The sequence below is a fragment of the Andrena cerasifolii genome, chromosome 9 (genome assembly GCF_050908995.1).
Source record: "Andrena cerasifolii isolate SP2316 chromosome 9, iyAndCera1_principal, whole genome shotgun sequence".
NCBI lineage: Eukaryota > Metazoa > Arthropoda > Insecta > Hymenoptera > Andrenidae > Andrena > Andrena cerasifolii.
In genome coordinates, this window is record NC_135126.1 from 15,644,784 (window position 1) to 15,667,812 (window position 23,029).

The following is a 23,029-nucleotide window of genomic DNA, read 5'->3' on the forward strand; positions in this document are numbered from 1 at the left end:
ACGTCGTCGACACTTGGCAGTGATGGGTTTGCTGGTGTCGGATGGTTCCCCAGGACCAGCCGCGTTGATCGCTTTCACGCGGAACTCGTACTCGACACCCTCGTCGAGGTTGTCGACGCGTCCCTTGCACTCGGGTCCGGTTTCCAGAGCCTTTATCCAGCGTGGACTGTCTTTCTCGCGCTTCTCCACAATATATCCGGTGATTGGAGATCCACCATCTTTCAATGGTGGAGTCCATCTCAGGTCTATGTGATCCCTGTCCCAATCGGTTGCCTCTGGGCGACCAGGTGGCCCTGGTTCGTCTGTAACACGAATACAACGTAATAAAAAATCATACACTTTCATCAAGCGTAATTAAATCGAGTGGAATAAGAATCTGAAGCTAACCGAATGGATTCTTGGCTACGATTCCATGATCGGTTTCCAAAGGCTCCGATTCGCCCTCTGCGTTCACAGCAGCGACACGGAACTTGTACTCCTGTCCAGGTGCCAGGTTCTCCACGACCATGGTGGGCTCCTTGGTCCTTCCCACGGGTATCCACCTGCCCGTTTCCGTGTCCATCTTCTCGACGACATAGTGATCCAATGGCGCGCCGCCATCGTCCAGCGGCGGGTTCCATTTGAGGGTGCATCCCTCTTTGTGCACGTCGGACACTTTCAGGGGACCTTCCGGTTTGCCGGGCTTGTCTAGGACGAGAATCTCGATGGAAGCTTCGTCCTTTCCAGAGCTGTTCTCCGCCTTCAGTGTCAAAGTGCCGCAGTGAGCCCTGCTGACTGACGACACTATGAACTTGGTTCTGTAGTCTTCCAATTCGATGGTCACGACCCCAGCAGACTCCTGCTTGGCCTTGTTCAGGTACCACGTCTTCGATGGCGGCGGTTCACCAGTGACCTTCACGTCCAGGCGGACGTGATTGCCAGCCTTGATCGTGATGTCCTTCAGGTTCGTGCGATCGATCCTCGGGGCTGCGTAACGATCCTTAGCTACCAAGCTGTCGCTCGGTTCGCTGGGTTTGCTCTGGCCACCCTTGTTCACTGCCTTCACGCGGAACTGGTACTTTTGGCCCTCCACGAGGTCCTCCACGCGACCGTCTGTCTTGTTTCCAGGAACTTCAGCCGCCTTCTGCCATTTACCGTACTGGTCCTTCTTCTCTATTATGTACTTCTCGATCGGCGCTCCGCCGTCGTTCTTTGGAGCTTTCCACTTCAAGTCCACGTGGTGCTTGGACCAGTCCTTCAGGTCTGGCTTGCTGGGCGCGTCAGGTTCGGCTGTAATTCGCAAATGGTTAGTGTGCTTAATCACCTGGTAACAGAGTTGGGCATTATTCGAATAAATCTTTATTCGAATGATCTCGAATAAGAATTGCGAATAAAACGAAGTTATTCGAGAATGACGAATAATTTTTTATTCGACTAATTTTTTATCCAAATAAATTTTTATTCGTTATTCTCAAGTAACTTCGTTTTATTCGTAAATATTATTCGAAATTATTCGAATAAGGCCCAACTCCGCCTGGTAGTGGAGAGAAACACTGGTTGATAGAAGTTAAGCTTACTGTATGGATTCTTCGCTGTAGTTGGGATCGGAGTCTCCAGGGGCTCGGATTCGCCCTCGGAGTTAACAGCCTTTACTCTGAACAAGTAGTCCTTGCCCTCGTTGAGTCCAGTGACGTCAGCTTCCGGTGTTTTGCTCGTGGCACACGGTACCCATCTTCCAGTGTCGACGTCCATCCTCTCGACGACGTAATGATCGACCGGCTCGCCGCCATCGTCGTCCGGCTTCTCCCATTTCAGCTTGCAGCCCTCCGCGGTCACGTTCGACACTTCCAGAGGCCCCTTCGGTTTACCAGGCTTGCTCAGCACCTGGATCTCAACGTCGACCTGATCGGTGCCGCTATCGTTCTTGGCGATCACCGTGTAGGTTCCGGCGTCGGACCTCTGCAGCTTACTCATGATGAAAGTGGTGTGGTAGTCCTCGTTTTCGATCTTGAGGCGATCCATGCTCTTCAGCACGGCGTCCTTGAGCTTCCACGTGATCGCTGGAGGTGGCTCGCCCTGTATGTCTGCCTCGATTCGCAGCAGCTGTCCCACTCGCATCATCTTCTTCTGTAAGTTCTTGCGATCGATACGCGGGGCCACTGTAAACAACAACAGGAATGCAAATTTCGTGAATATACACGCGGGGAAGATCAGAAGCGAAGAGTGAAGGATTGCAAGTGCACTTACAAAATCGTGGTTTGGCCACAACGCTTTTGGAAGTGTCGCTGGGTTCACCAGGTCCCGCCCTGTTAACAGCCACCACTCTGAACTCGTATTCGTGGCCTGGCTCGATGCCATCGGTCACTTTAGTGGCGGTTCGGTCTCCCTGCACCTTTGCAACGTCTATCCACTGCCTTCCTTCCTTGTCTCTCATCTGTATAATGTATTTCTCGATGGGAGCACCGCCGTCGTCTTTGGGTGGCCTCCATTCGAGATCCACGAAGTCCTTGTCCCAGTTCGTAATTTCTGGACGACCAGGCTTGCCAGGCTCGTCTGGAATTAATGGTCATTTAATATTCAGCCCACTCATTTTGCAAGAATGTTCCAAGAAATGGGAAATGAAAAGTTTTGGAAAAAGTACCGAATGGATTCTTAGCGATGATGGATTTATCAGCCTCCAGATCATCTGATTCGCCTTCTCTGTTCACTGCTTTCACGCGGAACTTGTAAGGTTTGCCCTCTTGGAGTCCAGTTACCGTGACTTCCGGTTCTGTGGATTTTGCACAGGGGATCCATTGTCCCGTGAGCGGGTCCAGTTTCTCGATCTCGTAATACTCCACCGGTGCGCCACCATCGTCTTCCGGTTTCTCCCATTTCAGCTTGCAACCGTGTTTGTTCACGTCGAAGACTTCCAGGGGACCCTGGAAAGTAGATTAATTTCGTGAAAAATACAGAGAACCCAGCAAGAAGATTCCAAGTGACGAACATCTCGGTGATAACGTACCTTCGGTTTGCTCGGTTTACCGAGGACGGTGATTTCAACCTCAGCGGTGTCCTCGCCCACCTCGTTCTTCGCGTTGATCACGTATTTGCCAGTGTGAGCTCGCTTGGTCTTCAAGATGAAGAACTTGGTGTTGTAATCTATGTTGTCGATACGCATCGTATCGTCAGACACGAGCTCCTTCCCGTCGAACGACCAGGTCACCTTTGGAGGCGGTTCTCCAATGATGTTCACGTCCAAAGTCACGGTCAGACCAACTTTCACGGTGATCGGTTGCAGGTTCGTGCGATCGATGAACGGTTTCACTATAAAGGATCCAATTATTTAATTAGAACACCCATTACCTGTACGATCAAGCTCATATCGTACTTACACCAACGAGCCTTGGCAGTGTGAGGGTTGGTAGCCTCGCTAGGTTCACCAGGTCCAGCTTTGTTAACAGCTCGGACCCTGAACTGGTATTGGTTTCCTTCTTCCAGTCTCTGCACTGTTCCCGAGCACTGTGGCCCGTGCACCTCAGCTGCCTTCACGAACGCTGTACCGAACTTGTCCTTCATTTCGATGATGTATCCTGTGATGGGTGCACCACCGTCTCTGATGGGTGGCTCCCACTTCAGTTTCACCATGTTCTCGGACCAGTCGACGATCTCTGGCAGGCCAGGGGCCGCGGGAGCGTCTAGACAGAAAGACAGTAACATGGAACCTCGGTACAAGTCACTTCACTATATCTTCTTAAAAATATCTGAAACACTGATAGTACATACCGAATGGATTCTTAGCGATGATAGCAGTGTCCGTCTGCAAAGGCTCCGATTCTCCTTCTTCATTGACAGCCTTTACGCGGAACTCGTACTTCTTACCAGGTTCCAAGCCCGTGATGGCGTGCTCTGTTTTGTCAGGATCGACGATGCCAGCGGGCACCCATCGCCCTGTAGTCACGTCCATCTTCTCGATTACGTAGCTGGACAGAGGCAGGCCACCGTCGTCCTTCGGTTTGCTCCACTTCAGTTTGCATCCTTCTTTGTGGACGTCCGTCACTTCCAGAGGGCCCTCGGGCTTTCCAGGCTTGTCGAGGATGATGATCTCCACGTCAGCCTCGTCTTGGCCCGAGTCGTTCACAGCTTTGATGGTGTATTTGCCGCTGAGCTTGCGACTGGTGTCGGTCAGGTGGATTTTCGTCAGGTAATCCTCGTTGTCGATCTTCACATTGGCGCCAGTTTGTAGAACCGCGCCACCAAAGTTCCAGGTGATCGTTGGGGGTGGCTCACCCTCCACGTCCACCTCCAGTTTCACCAACTGACCAGCTCTGACCTTGATCGTCTGCAGCTTGTCGCGGTTAATGTGTGGCTTCACTGTGAAAACAAACCGTGTTAAAGGTCTCCATTCGCTACCCTACATCACGAGACAATAAGAGACACTCACAGTGTCGAGCTTTTGCTACGTGCGGCTTGGTCGCGTCGCTAGGCTCCGATGGTCCAGCCTTGTTCACGGCGCGAACACGGAATTGGTAAGTGGAGCCCTTCTTCAGGCCAGTCACTCGTCCCTTTGGTTGCGGGGATTCCGTCACCGTAGCTTCCTGCCACTGTGTCGACGGTTTCTCTTTCATTTCGATGATGTAACCCGTAATGCCTGCACCTCCGTTGTCCTTTGGAGGCTCCCACTTCAGGTCCACGCGATCCACGTCCCAATCCTCGAACTCTGGTACGCCAGGCTTGCTGGCTACGTCTAAAAAATTGATATTCAACCATAAAAATTGATGCTTCTTCATCGCCAAGATATCCTGAGCGAATGTATAAAAAAGGGTAAAATGGTACCATAAGGATTCTTTGCTAGAGTGGTGCCATCGGTGACCAGTGGCTCGGATTCACCCTCTTCGTTGATAGCCTTCACCCTGAACTCGTACTCGTGACCCTCTTGCAGACCCTTAACGTCCATTTCGGTGTCCGAGGTGCGTCCAACAGGTACCCATCGTCCAGTAGCCTTGTCCAGTTTCTCGACTTGGTAACTGGTAACGGGCTTGCCACCGTCGTCCTCTGGTTTTCCCCATTTCAACTTGCACCCGCCCTTGGTCACATCAGTCACTTTGAGCGGACCCTTTGGCTTGCCAGGAGCCGCTGTTAAAAGAAAACATCGCATCAGATGTCAGAAAATACAGTAATACAGCGTTACGTTAATCATCGAACATTTCAAGACTCACAGAGTATCGTGATCTCGACTTCGGCCTCGTCTTCGCCATGAGGGTTCACAGCCTTTATCTTCCAGACTCCAGTGTTCTTGCGCAAGCAATCGGTAATACTGATTTTCGTATTGTAATCCACGTTAACGATCTCGATATTCTCGCCGGTCTTCATCGCTTGGTTAACGTGGTACCACGTGATTTCCGGTGGCGGTTCACCGCGTACGTCCACGTCGTATTTGATCGTTTTGCCGGCTCGCACAGTGATCGGTTTCAGGTTTGTGCGGTCGATTCTCGGTTTCACTGAAACGAAAGACATGTTTAAGTATTGGAACGGGGATAATCGATTGCATCGTTGTCACGAGAGAAGGAGAAAGGGATATTCACGTGATTTGTGCTTGCATATCTGCATCTTGGATGCATCCGACGGAGGAGATGTTCCCGCCTTGTTCACCGCGATCACTCTGAACTGGTACTCGCCCCGTTCCTTCAAGTCAGCCACTTTGGCTTCCAGCTGACCTCCAGGCACCTCCATGGCCTTCTCCCAGTCTGGCTTATACCGATCTTTCTTCTCGATTATGTACTTCTCGATGGGTGCTCCGCCATCGAAATCTGGCGCTGCCCATTTTAAGCTGACAGACTCGTTGTCGTAATCGGTTATCTCTGGAGTTCCAGGCTTGTGAGGTTCGTCTGTAATTAATCGGTATAAGTTAATTTGATGTAATTAACTCTAGAACGACACTGCGACACTTTTAGAGAATTGAAATTCAAATATTTCAAAATTATTATTTTTTCGTTTCCGAAAAATTCTACAGTTCCATTTACAGAGTTTAATCCTAACGTATGAAAGCTGCTTGAAGATTGTGGTGAACCTACCGAATGGATTCTTGGCAATGATTGGGCGCTCGCTTTCAAGAGGCTCGGAATCGCCCTCGTCGTTGACTGCGGTGACACGGAACTTGTACTCGCTGCCTGGATTCAGTCCCGTCACTTCGAATTCCGTAAGTGGCGAGTTTCCTGGGATCTTCCCCACTCTGACCCATTTGCCCGTCTTCGTGTCCAGTTTCTCGATCTCGTATTCCTTGATCGGCATACCGCCATCGTCCTCTGGCTTCTCCCATTTCACTTTAGCCGACGTGGCGGTTACGTCCGTCACCTCCAGCGGGCCCTTTGGTGAGTCTGGTTTTCCTGAATATCGAATGAAAAATATTCAATCGATAATTGCGTGCAAGTTGGGCATTTAAATTGCTTAAGAAAAAATTACGAAACTTACCAAGAACCGTGAGTTCCACAGTCTCCTCGTCCTTGCCGTTACTGTTCTCAGCGATGATGGTGTACTTCCCGGTGTCCTTGCGCATCGCGTTCACGATCGTGAAGTCCGTGTGGTAATCGACGTTCTCGATCTTGATTCGTTCCGTGTTCGTTAGCGGGATGTTGTCCCTCCAGACCCATTTCACTTCTGGAGGCGGTTCACCGCTGATATCCACGTTCCACTTGTGTGTGCGACCAGCCTTGATGATCACGGATTTCAAGTTGGTTCTGTCGATTCTTGGTTTCACTGAAATCACGATACAGAGCATTAGGAAAGTTCACAGTCAAGTGGGCAAGCACTTAGACACCTAGAAAGAAAATACACTTACGGTTCTTGTGCTTGCAGAGGTGGTTGTCCGTGGGCTCGCTAGGCTGGCCAGGGCCAGCCTTATTGTGAGCACGCACACGGAATTGATACACCATTTTCTCTTTGAGATCCTCGACCTTCACCTCGGTGGTGGCGTCGGCGGTTTTCGCCACCTCGACCCAATCAGGTGAGAATTTATCTTTCATCTCGACGGTATAGTGGGTGATTGGTCTCCCACCGTCGGTCGATGGCTTCTCCCACTTCAGAGACACGCTGACGTTGTCGTAGTCAAATATCTCTGGCTTACCAGGCTTACCAGGTTCGTCTGAAAGCGGAATCACGCAATTGTGTATTTACAAGTTTCAAACACTGGGCAATGCTTCGTTATTTCCCGAGGGATTAGGTAAGACGCTCACCATAAGGATTCTTAGCGAGAATGGCTTCGTCCACCTCGAGTGGCTCGGATTCGCCCTCCTTGTTAACAGCCTTCACACGGAACTTGTACTTCTTCTTAGGAGTCAGGCCACTGAAGGTGAAGTTATCCTCGTTCGGTCCAACCTCTCCAGCAGGCACCCATCTTCCGGTGTCCATGTCCATCTTCTCCAGAACATACCCGGTGATGTCAGTGCCACCGTTGTCTTGTGGTTTCTGCCACTTCACCTTGACGTGATCGGAGCGCACTTCTTCCACCTTCAGCGGTCCGGTCGGTTTGGATGGTTTGTCTAAAAGAAACCATCCCATGAGTTCCTTGTTATTGTCACATAACATACACCAAATTACAGACTAAAAAAATATAAAAATTCAAAAAAATCAAAACCGACTTCAACAACATAGAAATGCACAAAAAGTAAAAAAAAATTTCCTTATTTAATCTACGATTCTCAATATTTTTATGTCGGCGCCTCATTTGCACTGTGTAAATCTGGCGCCGACTTCAAAATGCTAAGACTCGTAGATTAAATAAGAAAAAAAATATTTTTTTCCTTTTTTGCATTTTTATGTTCTTGAAGTCGGTTTTAATTTTCTTGAATTTTTCACTTTTCAGTTATTTAAGTTATATAGCTACATTTATTTAATAATAATAATAATGAAGTCGGTTAATGAAACAGATTTCCTATTTTTGGCGTAACTTCAAAACTACTTAACCGATTTCGATAATTCTTTCTCCACGACCAAATTTGATCGAAGCTAAACGAAATGCAATAAGTTTTGCGAAAATCGGTCCAGTAGTTGCGGAGAAATTCGCGGACAAACATAATACATACTAACATGCATACATACACATCGAACGCAGAACTTCTTTCTTTTTGAAGTCGGTTCAAAATACGTACCCAGAACAACGACATCAGCAATGCTCTCGCAGGTGCCAGAGCCATTCGACAGCACCAGTTTGTATTTCCCCGAGTCAGGCCTGGTCGTCTTTCTGACAGTAAGAACGGTGTTCCTTTCATACTTGTCGATCGTGATCCTTTCAGCGGAATCTTGGACGAGCTCTTTGTCCCCAAGGAACCAGTGCACCTCTGGCTCCGGTTCACCAGCGTACTTGATGTCGTACTTGATCACTTGTCCCTTCTTCACGATCAGATTCGTCAGGCCATCGCCAACGATGTACGGCTTGACGAATCGAGACTTAGCTATGATCGGTTTCGTGGCATCAGAGGGTTCACCTGGACCAGCTTTGTTCACTGCCCTGATCCTGAATTCGTATTGGGTGCCCTCTTTCAGGCCGTCGATGGTTGCTTGCGTCACGTCACCCTCGATCTCTTTGCCCTTCACCCATTCCTTGCCGAATTTCTCCTTGTATTCGATCACGTAGCCTGTGATAGGCGCTCCGCCGTCGTTTTCTGGCTTCGTCCACTGCAAGTCAGCGTGGTCCTTGTCCCAGTCGGTGACGTCCACGTTTGTGGGCTTGCCAGGTTCATCTGAACAACAGAATAAGGGAAAATTGTTTGTGTGTTTTGTATTTTGATTAGGAGCGAGCTTCTTCTACGTACCCCATGGATCTTTAGCGAGAACCGGCTTGGCGAACATCGCCGGTTCGCTTGAACCGAGCTTGTTCACAGCCCTTATGCGGAACTTGTACTCCTTCTTCGCGATCAGGTCTTGGACCTTGTAGACGCACTTTTCACCCGGCGCGACCTCGCCGACGCTGTCCCATTGGGATTTCAAGCTCATATCCAGACGCTCGATCACGTACTTCGTGATTGGCGATCCACCATCGTCCTTCGAGGGCTTGAACGACACCACGCACGAGTTCTGGAAGATCTCGTTCACGTCCACGTCCGTGGGCGCCGATGGCACGTCTAAAAAACCACAGAAATATAGAGGAATAGGGGTTTTGTAATTCCTCCGAGGTCTCCTATTCCGGGTTCCGTGCCTGATCCCACTGAAGTTACATTGTCTGTGACGTTTCGAGTGCAAAGATACGTACCTTGCATGTTGACGTTCACGTCCTTGATCTCCTCTCCCTGATTGTTGCCGATCTTCACCTGGTAAATGCCGGATTGATCGCGAGAGGGCTTCTTGATTTTGAAGGTGATCTTGTCCTCGCCAACAACCACCTCGACTTCCTTCAGCGGCAGTGGCTTGCCATCTTTCATCAGCTTTGCCTCTACCTGGCTCTGCTTGGTACCTTCGACTGTAAAAACAGACATTATGTTCCAAGATTCCTCTTCTTCGATTCACAGAAAGTACGTAGACGCTAAAGAACTTACTCTTGAAGGGAACGACGAACACCAGCGGTGCGCTGCAAGGCCCTTCGACCTTGTCAGGCACCTCGACGATAGGCTTGCTCTCGCCCTTCTTCACGGTCAGCTTGCAGCTGCTCTTCAGCTCCCCGCTCTCGCAGGTGATTTCACCGTCGTCGCTCATGTCCACGTTGTTGAACACCAGCTGATGCTTGCCACCGCCCAGATTCTTGATCTCGATCCTCTCGCTGGGCTCGATCTGCTTGCCATTAAACAGCCACACAGCTGGAGCTGTCTGGTCCTGAAGCTCCACGTCGAGCACCAGCTTCTCCCTTTCTATGGCCACTGTGTCCTTCAGCTTCTTGTTGAACCGATTCGCGTCTGAGGAGTTTCATTCAATTACTCGTTGCATCTTCATCTAACAAAATCCTGTGCCGAAGGTGGATGTCACTTACAGTTTATCACTATCTCCGCTTCCGTCTTGTCGGCGTTGCTGACGCAGGAATAGAGGCCAGCATCGGTGACTTTTGTGTCTTTGATGATAAGCTTCCTCTTCCTACCATCTTCCTTGATTTGTACCCTGCACAAAGGTGGATACGTTCGCGTGAAAGTGTTCTGCATGCTTGAATAAGTTCGCAGATGTTACCTCTTGTCAGGCACGATCTCTTGGTCACCCTTGAACCATTTCACATCGCCACCAGCGTCGTCCAGCTCGCAGACCAGGGTCAACGTCTCCTTCTCCACTAGCTGCTGGTGCTTCAGTACCTTCACGAACTTGTAAGGGTATTCTGCGAAGATAACAGTGTATTTTACAGTCACAGGAACCTCCATTAACAATTTTCTCAGGTGAAAGAGACTTACCGACTACAGTCAAGACAGTCTCAGTCTTGTCGGATTGCTTGTTAATTTTGCAAATGTATTCGCCGCTATCTTCGAGCGTGGCGCTCTTTATGGTCAGTCGGCAGACACCGCTCATGTCCTTTGATATACTGTACTGATCGCCATCCTGGGAAAAGAGTGAATTGATCGTTAAGCGATTCGAAATCTTTTCCGTAACTATCGAGATTCAGAGGCTATTGGTAGTGAGTAGCTTACATCGAGCTTCGTTTTTCCTTTGTACCACGTAACTTGGGCGAGATTGGAGCTGATGGTACACTCCATGTAAACTTCGTGCTTGGTGAAACCGCTCGTCTTCTTCGAGAGCGGTTTGGTGAATGTGTACGTTGGATCAGGTTCTGATTAACAGAGACATCCACGTGTCGATCATTTCTATGCAAACAATCGTTTAACGGAAACTTACCCTCGACGTTGAGGAAGCCTGTGCTCGAGACACCCGATATTTCGATAGTGTATTTGCCTGTGTCTTCTACCTTGGGACCCGTGATGATCAGCTGGTAGCAATCCTCCTCGTTCTTAAACTTGTACTTCGCCGAAGGGAACAGTTCCTAAACGCGACACAGGGTCGTTTAGTAAGTAGGGTGCGTTTTCGCAAAGTAGAGTAACAGCCCTAACTTACGTCCTTTCGGAAGAACCATTTCGGTTTGCAGTTCGGCTTCGAGAAATTCGCCTCGAAGACGACCTTCTTGTCTTTGCCCTCCTTGGCATACTGGTCCACCAGTGGCTTGAGGAAGCTTTCCTGTTTCTGTGAACAAGACGGTCTCGTTAATATCTGGCTACCCGCGGACACTCTGCCATTGCATCCAGTAAGACCGTCAACCATGACAGCGTCGCTAGGCACAACAAGGAAGAAGAAGAAGAGTTAACAGATTGAAAAAAAATCGAAGGCGATCGTGGCGAAAAGAATCGGCTTGCGACGTGTCCCGTCTCGGCGAGTGGAAAAAAGCTCGTACAAAATTGCCGACCAAAAAAGAAAAAACCTGGGTCGACGGGGACGAACGTGTTTGAAGCCTACACGGCGTCCTGCCTCGACAGCGTCAACAAAAAAAACAGCTGCAAAATCCGTCACCGAAAAGTCGTCAGGCGAGTGGAAAAAAATGATTGTCAGAAAAAATAGTACTCCATTGCAAGATAGTGGAAGATGTAGAAGGAACATCGACAGAGACTCGAAGCTTTTCAGGCAAGCTGTACGTGCGTACAGTTCTAAGAAATGAAGTGAGAAGAGAAGGAAAGGGGGTGAGAGAGTAGCAGAAGAAGAAGAAGAAGAAGAAGTGTCGAATAGTCGGAGGTGTTATACTAAGTACGTATGATCGCGGCTTAGGTGCGACGGAAGGAGATGCACAGATAGAATGAACTGTCGCGATAGGGGGGTGTTTTAACGATTAGTGAACACTGAACAGGTCGTTGAGCGATGCAAAATAGAGCGAGTATAGTGGTAGAAGAGAGATAAAGAAAGACGCTCGATATCACGGGAGATCGCTGGACGATCGTGAGATAGTATCGCACGTCGTCGAGGAGTACGAGATCCAACCTCCGTCTTGGTGAAATGGTGCAGGGTCGGCCAGTCGGGAATTAATTCGGCCAGGGAGGGTCTACGAGATCCACTACTCTATAAAACAACAAAATTCGTCTGCGGTCACAGGTCTGATCGACAATATCTATTTCCTTGATCGTGTGAGTCTGATGCTAAAGCAAAACTGAAGCGTACAAAAACACACGTACTTATTGGTCACGAATCATCGTTTCGTGGCTGACAATCAGCGAAAAAACAACCCCTCTGGTTTGCTCGTTAATGTCAGTGGTTCCACGTAGGGTCTGAGAAGCCGTGTGTCTCTAGAAGAAATAAGCGCAGGCCAAAGCAGGTAGTTCCCCCCCACCGGGTTTATCTTACAGCGAGATCGATCGCGAGAATTTCCTCGTTGCCACAGCACAACCCGAACCCAAGAAGCTGCAAACGCTACAAAAAACGCGACGGAAAATCTCGCGATCCCCTCGCCGTTCCCGCGAACGATTCACACGTTCTTCCCATCGAATGGTCGGGACAGTATCAATCGCTGCCGCGTGGCTGTTGTCATGGTAAGGAGCTCATTTTCTCGTCGTGGCGCGGTCTGGGTCGAGATAATGCTGGTGATTAATTAACTGAAGCCTTGCGGGACGGAAGTAAGTGTGGGGCGTCTCTTCTCTCGTTCGAAGCTTTATCTTTTTAACCCTTTGGGGACACGGGACGCAACGGAACGCAAGTGGCGGCACTGTCAGATTGTAAATTTGTCAAGTGGTGTGAACTGGTGCTACGTTCTTGTCGGGTGCATCGGGAGCCCAAGGGGTTAAAGCGGAGTCGAGCGCGTGGAATGAAGAAAAAGTTAAGATTGTCTTAAGATTGTTCGCGAACCTTCTCTTTGACCGTTGTCGCTAGTATCGGCCAGTCGGCGATTAGCTCCTGCAAACTTGGCCTGCGCTGAATGTCGAAGACGTCCTGCATGCCCGGCACACACACACGTCCACGTTAGTGACACTGTTATATACCAACCAGCGATATCGATTTTCGGACGACCCTGATTTATGCTTCCGCCGGACGCTTTTCCAAATCGCAATCGTCTCGAGTTTCGGGGCGAAACGTTACGCCAGAGAAAGGTCCGGTCGGACTTGCGTCAGGGCCATCCGCGTTACAACATTGAACATTTAGAGATAATGCTTGCTGCCTGGCAATACGTGCGGGATACACACAATTCGCACCAGTTAATCTTCTCCTCGAACGTTGCTTTTGTACACGATACAATCATTTCTATCCCATGCATTGTTAACCATGAGAACATTCAATGAGAGTGCCGGTAGTACAAGTTAATCGTCTGGTTAATAAATGATTGGTTAATGGAGCTCGACGATACTGATACGATATTATTCACGGCACGAGTGCATCGAAATACAATTTGAAGTGCAGCATTAGCTCTAAACTAACGTGTGTACATGTGACAATTGTGTTTAACGTGTGTGCCTGTGTATAGTGGATACGGTTGGGTCCGGTCGGTCTTGTCGTCCAACTTTCCACTTGCTCGCGTTACTGTCGTATATCGTCCGTCCGATTCAATGTGTGTGTATTAATTTGAGTGTATCTCTCCGCAATTTTCTTTCACTCAGGCAACCTTTAAGGTGCGAATCCACGAGATTTTACACGAGACTCTTTTATCACGGGACAAAAATCGCAGCAACGACTAGATGTAACTAATGGGAATTGTCTCGTTAAATAATGAAAAAATTATAAAATAATTGTCACGCGAGATTAAAGTCTCATGTGAGACACGATATTTTTGTCTCGTCGTGGTTGTGCACCTTTACATTTCGCTCCCATCGTTTTCTTAATAACAACGGTGAACTCTCGGCAGTGGAAACGATATGCATATTGTCGAGTGATGGTTAAAATTGCAGAAAGTAGGGGGGGACGTTAGTACGTTGGTGGTAAGTCTCGTCGGTGTCTGACTAGGAGTTATCTACTGGGGGGATGACGGCTGAAAACCTTTAGCCAGCTCCAGTTAGCTTCACCCTTCTTGTCTAGAGAAATTCGAAGGACCTCCTCACCCTCCTCCAAGATCACTATATCCTCCCCGTCTTGTAACCAGCTCCTTCCATGCATCTCGCTGTCGTGCAGCGACTACGAAGACAAACGTACAGAGAAGAAACAGGCCAGGAACGACGATACGCCACCGGATCGATGATCGATGATCGATTCAGCCGATACAGATCGCTTCCACGGTATAATGCATACGTACCGTGGTGCATGTGCAACAAAGCCCTTGACCAGGCTCAAAACTGCTGCACATATTTCTCCATTGATCGCCGGGCACGAGTCCGTGCTTGGACGGATTCCAATTAAACGACAAACAACATTCTTTACACCAAAATGATCATATGCTGTATAGCGTACCGAGCTGTTACACGATCATCGCATGTGTCCGAGGAACACGACCAGTGAAATGCAACAGATTCACGATTATATCGACATGCGTACCAAAGTAAAATAGGCAAGACCCTTCGAGATACACGGTGACCACGAGATTTTTTAAGAAGACCATCTTATCGCGCACGGACTTGAATACGCACCTTCTCCACCTTCTTCAACGCTGGCATCGGTTTCTCCACCTCCTTCAGGTCCACCTTCTCCTGCTCCGCCTCTTCCCTCGCCCATTTCTGGTACTTTCTCTTCTTCAGCATGGCACGGAAGTCCATACCACTGGCGTCTGCATTTCGTAGATTAGAGAACGTTCGTATATCGTCCCTCAAGGATTCATAGGGTTTAGGATAGACGGAATTGCCTACCGGACACGTATAGTTGCATCTCGGCGGAGTCCTCGCCATGGATGTTGCTCACGACGATCTTGTATGTGCCCTCGTCGTTGGGCTTCGTCTTCCTCATGCAGAGGGTGATCGTATTGGTCTCCGTGTCCGTGAGGAACTTGAATCGGCCACCTTCGATGATCTCGGTGATTCCCTTGTAGAACTTGAAGGTCGGTGCGGGCGAACCCTCCACCCCGACCGTGAGATACGCCGTCGAGTCTAGGTGAAACAGACATTTCGTTCACTCCGAATCCAAGTAGACAGGAATAATACGTATAAGCAGAAAATGCTTAAATCAGTATAATCAGTTGCAAGAAAGATCAGCTAAATATCCAAGTATTCCTTAATAAAATAAACACCTTCGACGGCGGAGTATGACTCCTGGACATCGACGATTTGGGGTGGTCCCGGTGGTCCAACATCTCGAAGGGGTGTGCTCGGCTGGTTGATCTTATTCTCGAGGTCCGCCACGCTGGGTCTTCTAACGTCCGTGCTCGGACGACGACGCTGCATCAACCACCGAAATCGTCAGCAAAATCCCTCCCACACTGTGCGCTTCGTTTCTTATCGAGCATTAAAAGCATTCGAAAAAGGAAGCAGCAAGCTAGAACGACGGCCACTTTCGTCACTTTCGTCGACCTACCTGTCGCATCTTCAACTCTCCACTATACAAACACAAAGATCAATTGGATGGCCCCAAAACGGACGATAGAGGACGAAAGTCGCGGCCATCGTTCTATGCACGGTGCTTTCGTGCAGTAACGCGGTGCGAGTTATCATTCGCGCGTTAATCACACCATTAGCTCACATCGTTAGTTTCAGAAGCGTTAAACCACTAAACGTTAGCCACCTAGTTAAGTGAATAGAAGCTGTTAGGCGAGGCCAGCTGATTCGTCTTTCTTGGCGTGCCTCCGTTAGCCAGACAAGGGTTGACGCGCGTTCAGAAACGTTTCTGAACGCGTCTAGGTTCTCTGGAGATTTTTTTCAGCCACTCTGACTTCAAGGGTCCCGATAAACCGATCGATACACTTGGAAGCACCTTAGGGTGTTCATCTCGGTAAATTTCGTTTGGGACCCTTGAACGCGCGTGGTTGGAAGGAAGGGTAACATATACACGTTTTAACCACCCTGGTTCTGTGTCTTGTCTTGATATCGAAAGGATATTTCAAGTATGTGTAAAAACGAAGAATCCAGGGTGGTTGGGTCGACGCATAGATGGGGTATGCATGGTATACATATAAACAGTAGGTTCTCAAGTTACGTGGAGGAGGGATGTTTTGCTTCGTCGATGCCGAACCCTGAAGAATTCGGCGCGCGATATTGTCAGCAGTTGATCAGTCACAAGATTAAACCTATTGCTACGAGATTAAGTGTCTTTACACGAAGTTCGTATCGCAATACGTGAGAAGTGAGCTTCGCTGCGAAATAATAAGTGAGTACACATGAAAACCTGGGGGCATCAGGACGGTATCACCGTCGATTACTCGCTGCATCGATCGAGGGCCTTTTCCTCGATAGAAAGTCTCAAAGGATTATTATAGAGGACGTTCATTTCCAACTCGAATTCGATATTAAAAGCAATACGAAGCTTCTTGGCCATCGATCGAAGCGTCTTACACAATTAGACTAACATAGTACATAGATATACTGCGTGCAAATAAAAAATAAGCCGTGTCGTTGAAATTAAAGGTACTCGTTAAACCACAAAAGCGATCAGACTTGGTCTGCGAATCTTTTATTTGCATCGCCCCTCTGTTAAAAGATCCTGTGATACTTAAAACGGGTGATTCGTGACGCTCACGGAACTTTTCGATTTTCGTCACGCCATCGCTGTTAGATACAATTGTTAACAAATTCCCGCCTTCCGTTTAGATACATTCTTACGTTTTACGTGGTGCACGGTTAATGGACGTAATTGTGAGAACAACCAATAAGATGGGGAAACATAAAAAGAGAGAGAGAGAGAGAGAGAGAGACACACAATTGACAATTTCCAGGGATAATTTAGGGAAACAGATGTGTGGGGTGTGTGGAATGTATGTAGATTGGCGTTACTATCGACACAATTTAACCACCATCTCTCGATCCTTCGACCTCGATCATTGACACAAATCGGCTACACGATTAAGATTATTCACAAGGAGGCACATTGAATTTTATACACATTATACACGGCGACCCGCATTAAAAACAAAAGAAAACACATGTGAAGATTGTCCACGATTGTCATCGCGTCTATGGACTTACGTCGCGAACATATATTATATTGTGAGCACCATGAATATTTAGATACATACGATGACGTTTCGCTGAATATTAGCACTACGTGTAATGTTCCTCACGAGAACAAGCAAGGCTCGTTTCTAATTTACACGTCGGGCCCCAAACGTTCCGCAGTAGCACTTTCAATGTTGCAGGTCAATGAAGTACCAGTTAAAGTAGCCAAATTCTATTTAAAAATTGGAAAAACTCCAGTGCCACTGGAGAGCGAGCATCGTCTGACCGTACCGCGCTCGTACCACTGCGGCTCGCCTGACGCCGAACGGCGCGATACTACTTCAAACGTGAACGGTGATACGCACATAGGCTTTTGCACAGAGAAAGAATGAACAAATAAAAACCGTTCGAACAGAGAATCAGTGTCTTACCACAATCTAACTTCTACTTCCCGTATACACACCGTATTCGCTCGAATCAAGCAAACGTATACGCTAGCCGCGGGTCGCCTCGACTGAAAGCGTTCCTGTCGTGCTCAATAAATGAATAAACAAGTGAACGATGGTGGAGTAAGCACGACAGTTCGCCATTCCGTCGAGAAACAACCGAGCAGCTTGATGAGTGGCGCTCTTTGCATAGTATTTACAATACGCATTGCGAACAGTTTCGAGCTTTGCGGCACGCACCAAAAGAAAAATACATAAAAGTACAGGTTGTGCGTGACGACGCGCGTATGCGACATATACCAACGACAAAACAGTAAGTGTTTTCGCTAACCTCTTTCCCCTGCAGTATGCCAGGACGGCCGGGCTTATTCTGTACGTGGGTGACGTGGAAATGGAAAAAAAACAGAAGAAAGTGAGGAAACAGAGAAACATCAGTGTGGCAAGAATGATAGAAATGTATTAAAGGCGTTTCGGGTGGGTCTCGAGCTGTTTTAGGGGGGGTTCTCGACGGAGAAAAGGGGCGAGTTCACGCCCCATTGTCAGTGTGCTCTCTCGAACACGCGTAATTAGGCCGCGGTGGTAGAAATAGCGGGGAGTGGACAGCAGCTGCGGCAGCCCCAAAAAATTCAACTAAAAAAAAATCGTTTGCGTGATCGCAGAATTAATATTATCGGCGCTCCGTGGTGGTGGTATGCGGTGGTGTTCTGTGCTCCCTGCGCCTGGGGTTTCAACAATCGGCTGGGTTTAGTTTCTCGCTGTTAAACTGCACTTTGTGATCGCGAGGACCGTTCGAACGAAAAGTTCCAAGTACAGACACAGCCACAAAGTCTCTGAACTCTGGCAGAGTGAATATACCGTGTCTCGAAAGCAAAGGGTTCCCACGTTTCGTTCGATCGGCCCGCGCATAGCTGTGTCACGGGATAAAAATATTCAAATCGTTCGTCGGGGCGGGGGGTGGGCAAAATAAATATATAAAAAAGTCTTGAAGAGTGGTGGGGAGACACAGAGGTCCAAAAAGAGGGGTGAGAAACATATAAAAAGAAAGAGTTCGCAGGTGATGGTGCTCGGGCAGGTAAGCTTTGTGTTATAGCGAACACAAATCTCACCTTGGCGTCCCACACCTCGCCGGGCCGTAGCCTTCCCAACTGCAAAAAATTATAGAGGCTTGCGTCAGATTCGTGCGAGATCGTTTGTTCTCCTTGTGGCTGCTGCTATCGCGAGTGGAGGGTTCTACTGTTTGGCTGGATCCACGTGCAAAGAACGGTGAAACACGTGTGGCAAAATAAGGGACACTAGGGCTACAAAAAAACTGGCGATCGACGTTATTCTCCGGTGCTCCTGTAACGCGAACGTGTAGGAAGAGGGACGAGTAAACGTGAGCGAAAGTCACGATATGAAGAATGTAAAGGGAAAAACGGCACAAGGTTGAAGAGATTTGTTTCTAGGAGAGACGATCACAGGGTTGTGGGAAATTGGGAATATTCAGAGGGGTGATGGTCGCCTTACCGGCTTCGGCAGTGCATGTGCAGTGTTGGCCGTGCAGTTTTTCTGCAGTCGTATTCCGCGGTGCACGTCAGCTGATGTAAAAGTGCTATTAAATCAGCGGACGTGCGCGACAGTCGCATTCAGCGAGCTTTAGACGTGAACGCGATCTAACGGGCGCTGCGATATAATTATCAATCGAGTTCCTCGAACCTTCCACGCTATGGGGTTCCACCATCGCGACACTCCCAGTAATTCCCGAGTCCTGTGAGAATATTCCTAGCCGCGATGTCAGGTGGCCCCGGTGCTCATTCGATAGAAACGGGAGCGATCGAGATTACACCGCGCTCCATAAATCTCGCGGGACGGTCCGCCAAGAAGGGGACGAGCACGGAGGGAAGCTCGAACGTAAACGGGAGTGGATGATCCGAGAAAATCGGTCGAGGAATCCGTGACGTGTCTTCGGGGAGACGAGCACGAGAACGGGAACGAGATACGGCCAGAAATAACGGAATCGCGAAACGGCACCCGTGTCCATTGGATCGGGCCCGGCCGCGGCAGCTGTTTGATTAATCGGCGGCAAAGTATTAAATGTACGCTACCATAAGTCAGAGTCGACCTTAGCCGTCCGGCAAATTGATAGTTTCATCCGACCGTTGGCAGAGGATAACAAGTGTTCGGTCTGCGTAAAATGGCATTCCTAGTACGAGTAACGAGCCCGTGTCTTTCTTTCGGGCTGGTTTCCCCCCTGGTGTTCACGTGCCGTGGATCTTTGCCGCGTTGTCTAGGCATTTGTTAACGGCGATGCATGTCCCTTCGCGACAATGCTTGCCAAAATGTAATCTACGAGCAGCCGGGTCTATGCCAGAGGGAATTCGAAACCTTGTATACTAATGATTTAAGATAGGCCGTATCTCGTGTCTGGCTCCTCTCGCGCCAGACACGCCTCGCATTCTTCCTCCATCCTTGTTATTGTCATTATTACGGGTATTAATCATTATTGGTCGTCTTGCTGTCGTCGTTATGATTATCGATATTAATAGTAGATAGTGATACGTGGTAAATCGTTTGAGTAGACAGTGCGCATAGACTCGGTTGCAGCGGGTATCCGTGCCAGGTGCAGTGGTGCGTTGGTGCAATTGTGCAGTGGTGCATTCTTTTGCGTCAATAATTATTACGCTGTAGAAGGGAGCGAGGCGAGGTCCCTGCCGTCGCGCCGCGTCGGCGGCGCGATTGCGAAACGGATTTAATCTTGATCGCGTTCGATTCGCTCGGATGGAACCTCTGCCCGCAACGACCGACCCGCGGCCAATCCACGTTCGTATCTTCCCTGTAGCGACGCAATTCATCCGTTTCAACGTACTCGAATCTATTCGAACTCGTTTGGCCGCTGGCTGGTCGGTTACGATTATGAGTAAACTGAATAAATAATGGTAGAGAGTGGTAGCGGTGAGCAGGCAGGATTGAACGAAGAGAGAAGAAAGATCGGTGCGTGGGCTCGGTTGAAAACTTGAACGTCGTGCGTGACAGGTGCAAACGGGGGTGTCTCTTCGTTCAACGTTCCGGTGAGTGTGTGCGAGAGAAACTTTAACGTGTAAGTAAAAGGTAGAAAGAACAAGTGAAAAGTGAAATAAGTGCAATTGGTAGTCGAGTAAGGTTGCAGACGAGGCATTCGCTTTTCCATTTCCAGTGGTTTCTCTCACCTTGCGCTCGTCCACCACCTCGCCTGGTCGCAGCTTCCTATTCTCCTATGAACCAAACCGTCCTTTACCACTCTGCACTTCCTTAAGTATCGTCTGTGTGTGTGTCTGGGTGTGTATGTGTGTATGCGCGTGCATGTGTCTACGTGCGTATGCATGTTTCTCGCAGACACACGTATACGTTTCGTGCGCAAGATTCTGCGATCTGTCGCGCGGCTGCCTCTCGCTCTTGCGAGGCTCTCTTTCGCATCTTAACGTTGCTTAAGTATTCCTCGCTCGTGCATCGGTGCCGTCTCGACGGACGGGCTGTAATGTCTCGCGAGAGATGATAGGGTTCGGTGGAGGATATGTGGTGTTTTCAGAAGCTGGGCTTGCTTGGACGTTTCACGAACAGGAATATGCTAGACTAGCTTTCACGCTTTGCTGACACTATTAACGCTAACGTACACACCCGAACTCGTGTTCGTACTGTCAGAGAAGCACGTCGGGGGTTCACTTCATTCGACATATCTAGCTCTAAAAGACTATCACGAGTATGGGATCGCTATATCATCGACATCACTACGAAACTCAAAAGAAAATAAAACTCCAACAGTACTACATAGGGCTAACCAGCAGTAGCCATTGTTCTACCTACGTTTCCATCTAGTTCCTTACGCGAGCTACTCCTCTCTATGTTCTGGCTCTTGATCCTCGTACCCCCGCGGCTACCCACGGTCCCGCTCCTCGCCCGGACAGCGAAATGGTCACGGGACAATAAAGAGGCTTAAGCGAGCGGGTCTCGAGCGTCGTAATGAAAACAGTAATGAAATTCGAGACCGTGAGTAGCCACCGAGGGCTCCACTCGAAATGTCAGTCGATTTGCTCCATCGGGCCGTTACTTTTCCCAGCCAATTCCGATCTCGGGCCAAGCGCGATGATGCATTGGCCCCGGATCCTTCGAAAGCCTCATCTGTCGTCGTTTATGATGCATTACCGATTTCAGCTTTTGGACACGCTCGGTCGCCTCCCGCGAACCCAAAAATTCGTACTGAGTAATTACACGAAAATAGGCCCGAACGCGATTATTTCTGGGCAGGCGTCGGACATCGCGAGCTATTAAGAACATTGCTTGGCAAACTGTCAAAGGGACCTCGATTAACAAATTCTTCGATAAAACGCGTTTAAGATGACGCGTTTCATCTTCCATCCCCTGGATCCAAGTCGTCGCGGAGCAAATCCCCTGACTTTTCGAGGACGGGCCGTGGCACCGATATCCATTTACTTCGTTTCCAAGCTACCATCGCGCAGCATCGAGAATCCCCTGAAATCGTGCGCATAGATTCGCGGTTTTCAAAGAGGATCGTCACCTCGATGGATATCGTTGCGTGGCTCCAGTCGATTCCCAAGACAGTAGTCGATATACCTCCGGGTCGAGGAATGATATCTCGTAACATACCTCGTCACTGATGATCAGGCTGGGCCTTCGACCCAATTCTTCGGGTGGTATCAGTGAACCACGTCGACTGCTAGTACCGCTACCAGGTACCAGGGAACCCTTTCTGCTTCCAGCCGGTGTGACGTCCTTGATCACTTCGATCTTCGGTGTCTCGGGTGCTTTGATTTCCGGCACTTTCGGCTGCGACCACGGAAAAGACGATCAGTAAATCCCTCCCGAATCTCAGAGCACAGAAGCGATAAGCGTGTTTGCTCAAGCATTCCCCGTCGCTCTGGCAGACTCGCTCCATAATTCCAACTGATTTTCTTTCGCCTCGAGCGTCAAATAATTAACGATCTCCTGGAATTCTTCGTCCAAAAACGATCGGAGAAGAGCAAGCTGCCACAGCACGGTCGTCGAGATTTACCAAGGATCGATTTCTCTAAGGTCTCCGCGGCGTACGGCGCTAACAGGGCGCGATCACGATCGCACGGTGATTAAGACTGGATCGAGACTGATCTCTCGAATCGCTGGGAAAATCGAAAGGGAGGAGATATCGGGTCGGGCGCGGGCCGTACGCAATAACACCGAAAATAGCGATCGACATTTTCTCCATCCTCGTTTCCCCGCGGCGAAAAATCAGGGGACCGAAGGGGGGTGATATACGAGCAGCTATTTGCCAGAATAGTTCCCCCTCTATCGGCCGGTATGAAGCTGATGCGCGCGGCCGCGGGAGGTACAGTCGCCGCTTGCCAAACCGCCATCCCGCTCGCCCGATTATTAGCTCCGCGTGTACGCCCGTGTCGCGTTAATTGCGGTTACGCGAATTAAACGCCCGCCGACGTCCAGGGTATTTGTGTCGCGTAGGCAGCGGTGATCTTCGACGAGAGCGGAAAATATGGCCCCGGGGGCTGTTGCCAATCCGCCAGCGAGCATTTCGTGTCGCCGACGACCATCGTCGTCCGCGGTGTTTGATTCATGCGCGAGGACAACCGAGGGGCTACTCCTCCGAGCCTCCACTATTTTTGCAGCCGTCGTTCTGGGACCGACGGCCCCTCGCGCACCGCGACGAAAACGAGA

The 23,029-nt window shown here is 49.3% G+C and overlaps 1 protein-coding gene across 40 annotated transcripts in view; it reads right to left on the reverse strand.

Annotated features, from left to right (window-relative positions):
• Bent (projectin protein bent) overlaps positions 1–23,029 on the reverse strand; it is a 67,829-nt gene that overhangs the window by 20,012 nt on the left and 24,788 nt on the right. For 31 of the 40 annotated variants that reach the window (XM_076819894.1, XM_076819886.1, XM_076819887.1 and 28 more), the window contains 33 exons: positions 21,971–22,150; positions 20,536–20,580; positions 18,457–18,495; positions 17,682–17,720; positions 15,047–15,194; positions 14,670–14,906; positions 14,454–14,590; positions 10,978–11,103; positions 10,762–10,906; positions 10,557–10,696; positions 10,323–10,467; positions 10,108–10,249; positions 9,917–10,041; positions 9,489–9,842; positions 9,206–9,412; positions 8,769–9,077; positions 8,106–8,696; positions 7,191–7,496; positions 6,797–7,099; positions 6,430–6,714; positions 6,033–6,344; positions 5,544–5,846; positions 5,178–5,459; positions 4,795–5,094; positions 4,403–4,705; positions 3,745–4,332; positions 3,354–3,656; positions 2,984–3,285; positions 2,621–2,900; positions 2,227–2,532; positions 1,557–2,138; positions 388–1,269; positions 3–302 (listed from right to left, as the gene is read on the reverse strand). In XM_076819894.1, coding sequence (XP_076676009.1) covers positions 3–302; positions 388–1,269; positions 1,557–2,138; positions 2,227–2,532; positions 2,621–2,900; positions 2,984–3,285; positions 3,354–3,656; positions 3,745–4,332; positions 4,403–4,705; positions 4,795–5,094; positions 5,178–5,459; positions 5,544–5,846; positions 6,033–6,344; positions 6,430–6,714; positions 6,797–7,099; positions 7,191–7,496; positions 8,106–8,696; positions 8,769–9,077; positions 9,206–9,412; positions 9,489–9,842; positions 9,917–10,041; positions 10,108–10,249; positions 10,323–10,467; positions 10,557–10,696; positions 10,762–10,906; positions 10,978–11,103; positions 14,454–14,590; positions 14,670–14,906; positions 15,047–15,194; positions 17,682–17,720; positions 18,457–18,495; positions 20,536–20,580; positions 21,971–22,150 — 9,046 coding nt within the window. The remainder of the gene's footprint in view (positions 1–2; positions 303–387; positions 1,270–1,556; positions 2,139–2,226; positions 2,533–2,620; positions 2,901–2,983; positions 3,286–3,353; positions 3,657–3,744; positions 4,333–4,402; positions 4,706–4,794; positions 5,095–5,177; positions 5,460–5,543; positions 5,847–6,032; positions 6,345–6,429; positions 6,715–6,796; positions 7,100–7,190; positions 7,497–8,105; positions 8,697–8,768; positions 9,078–9,205; positions 9,413–9,488; positions 9,843–9,916; positions 10,042–10,107; positions 10,250–10,322; positions 10,468–10,556; positions 10,697–10,761; positions 10,907–10,977; positions 11,104–14,453; positions 14,591–14,669; positions 14,907–15,046; positions 15,195–17,681; positions 17,721–18,456; positions 18,496–20,535; positions 20,581–21,970; positions 22,151–23,029) is intronic. The other 9 variants (XM_076819888.1, XM_076819909.1, XM_076819896.1 and 6 more) reach the window with 7 other exon arrangements.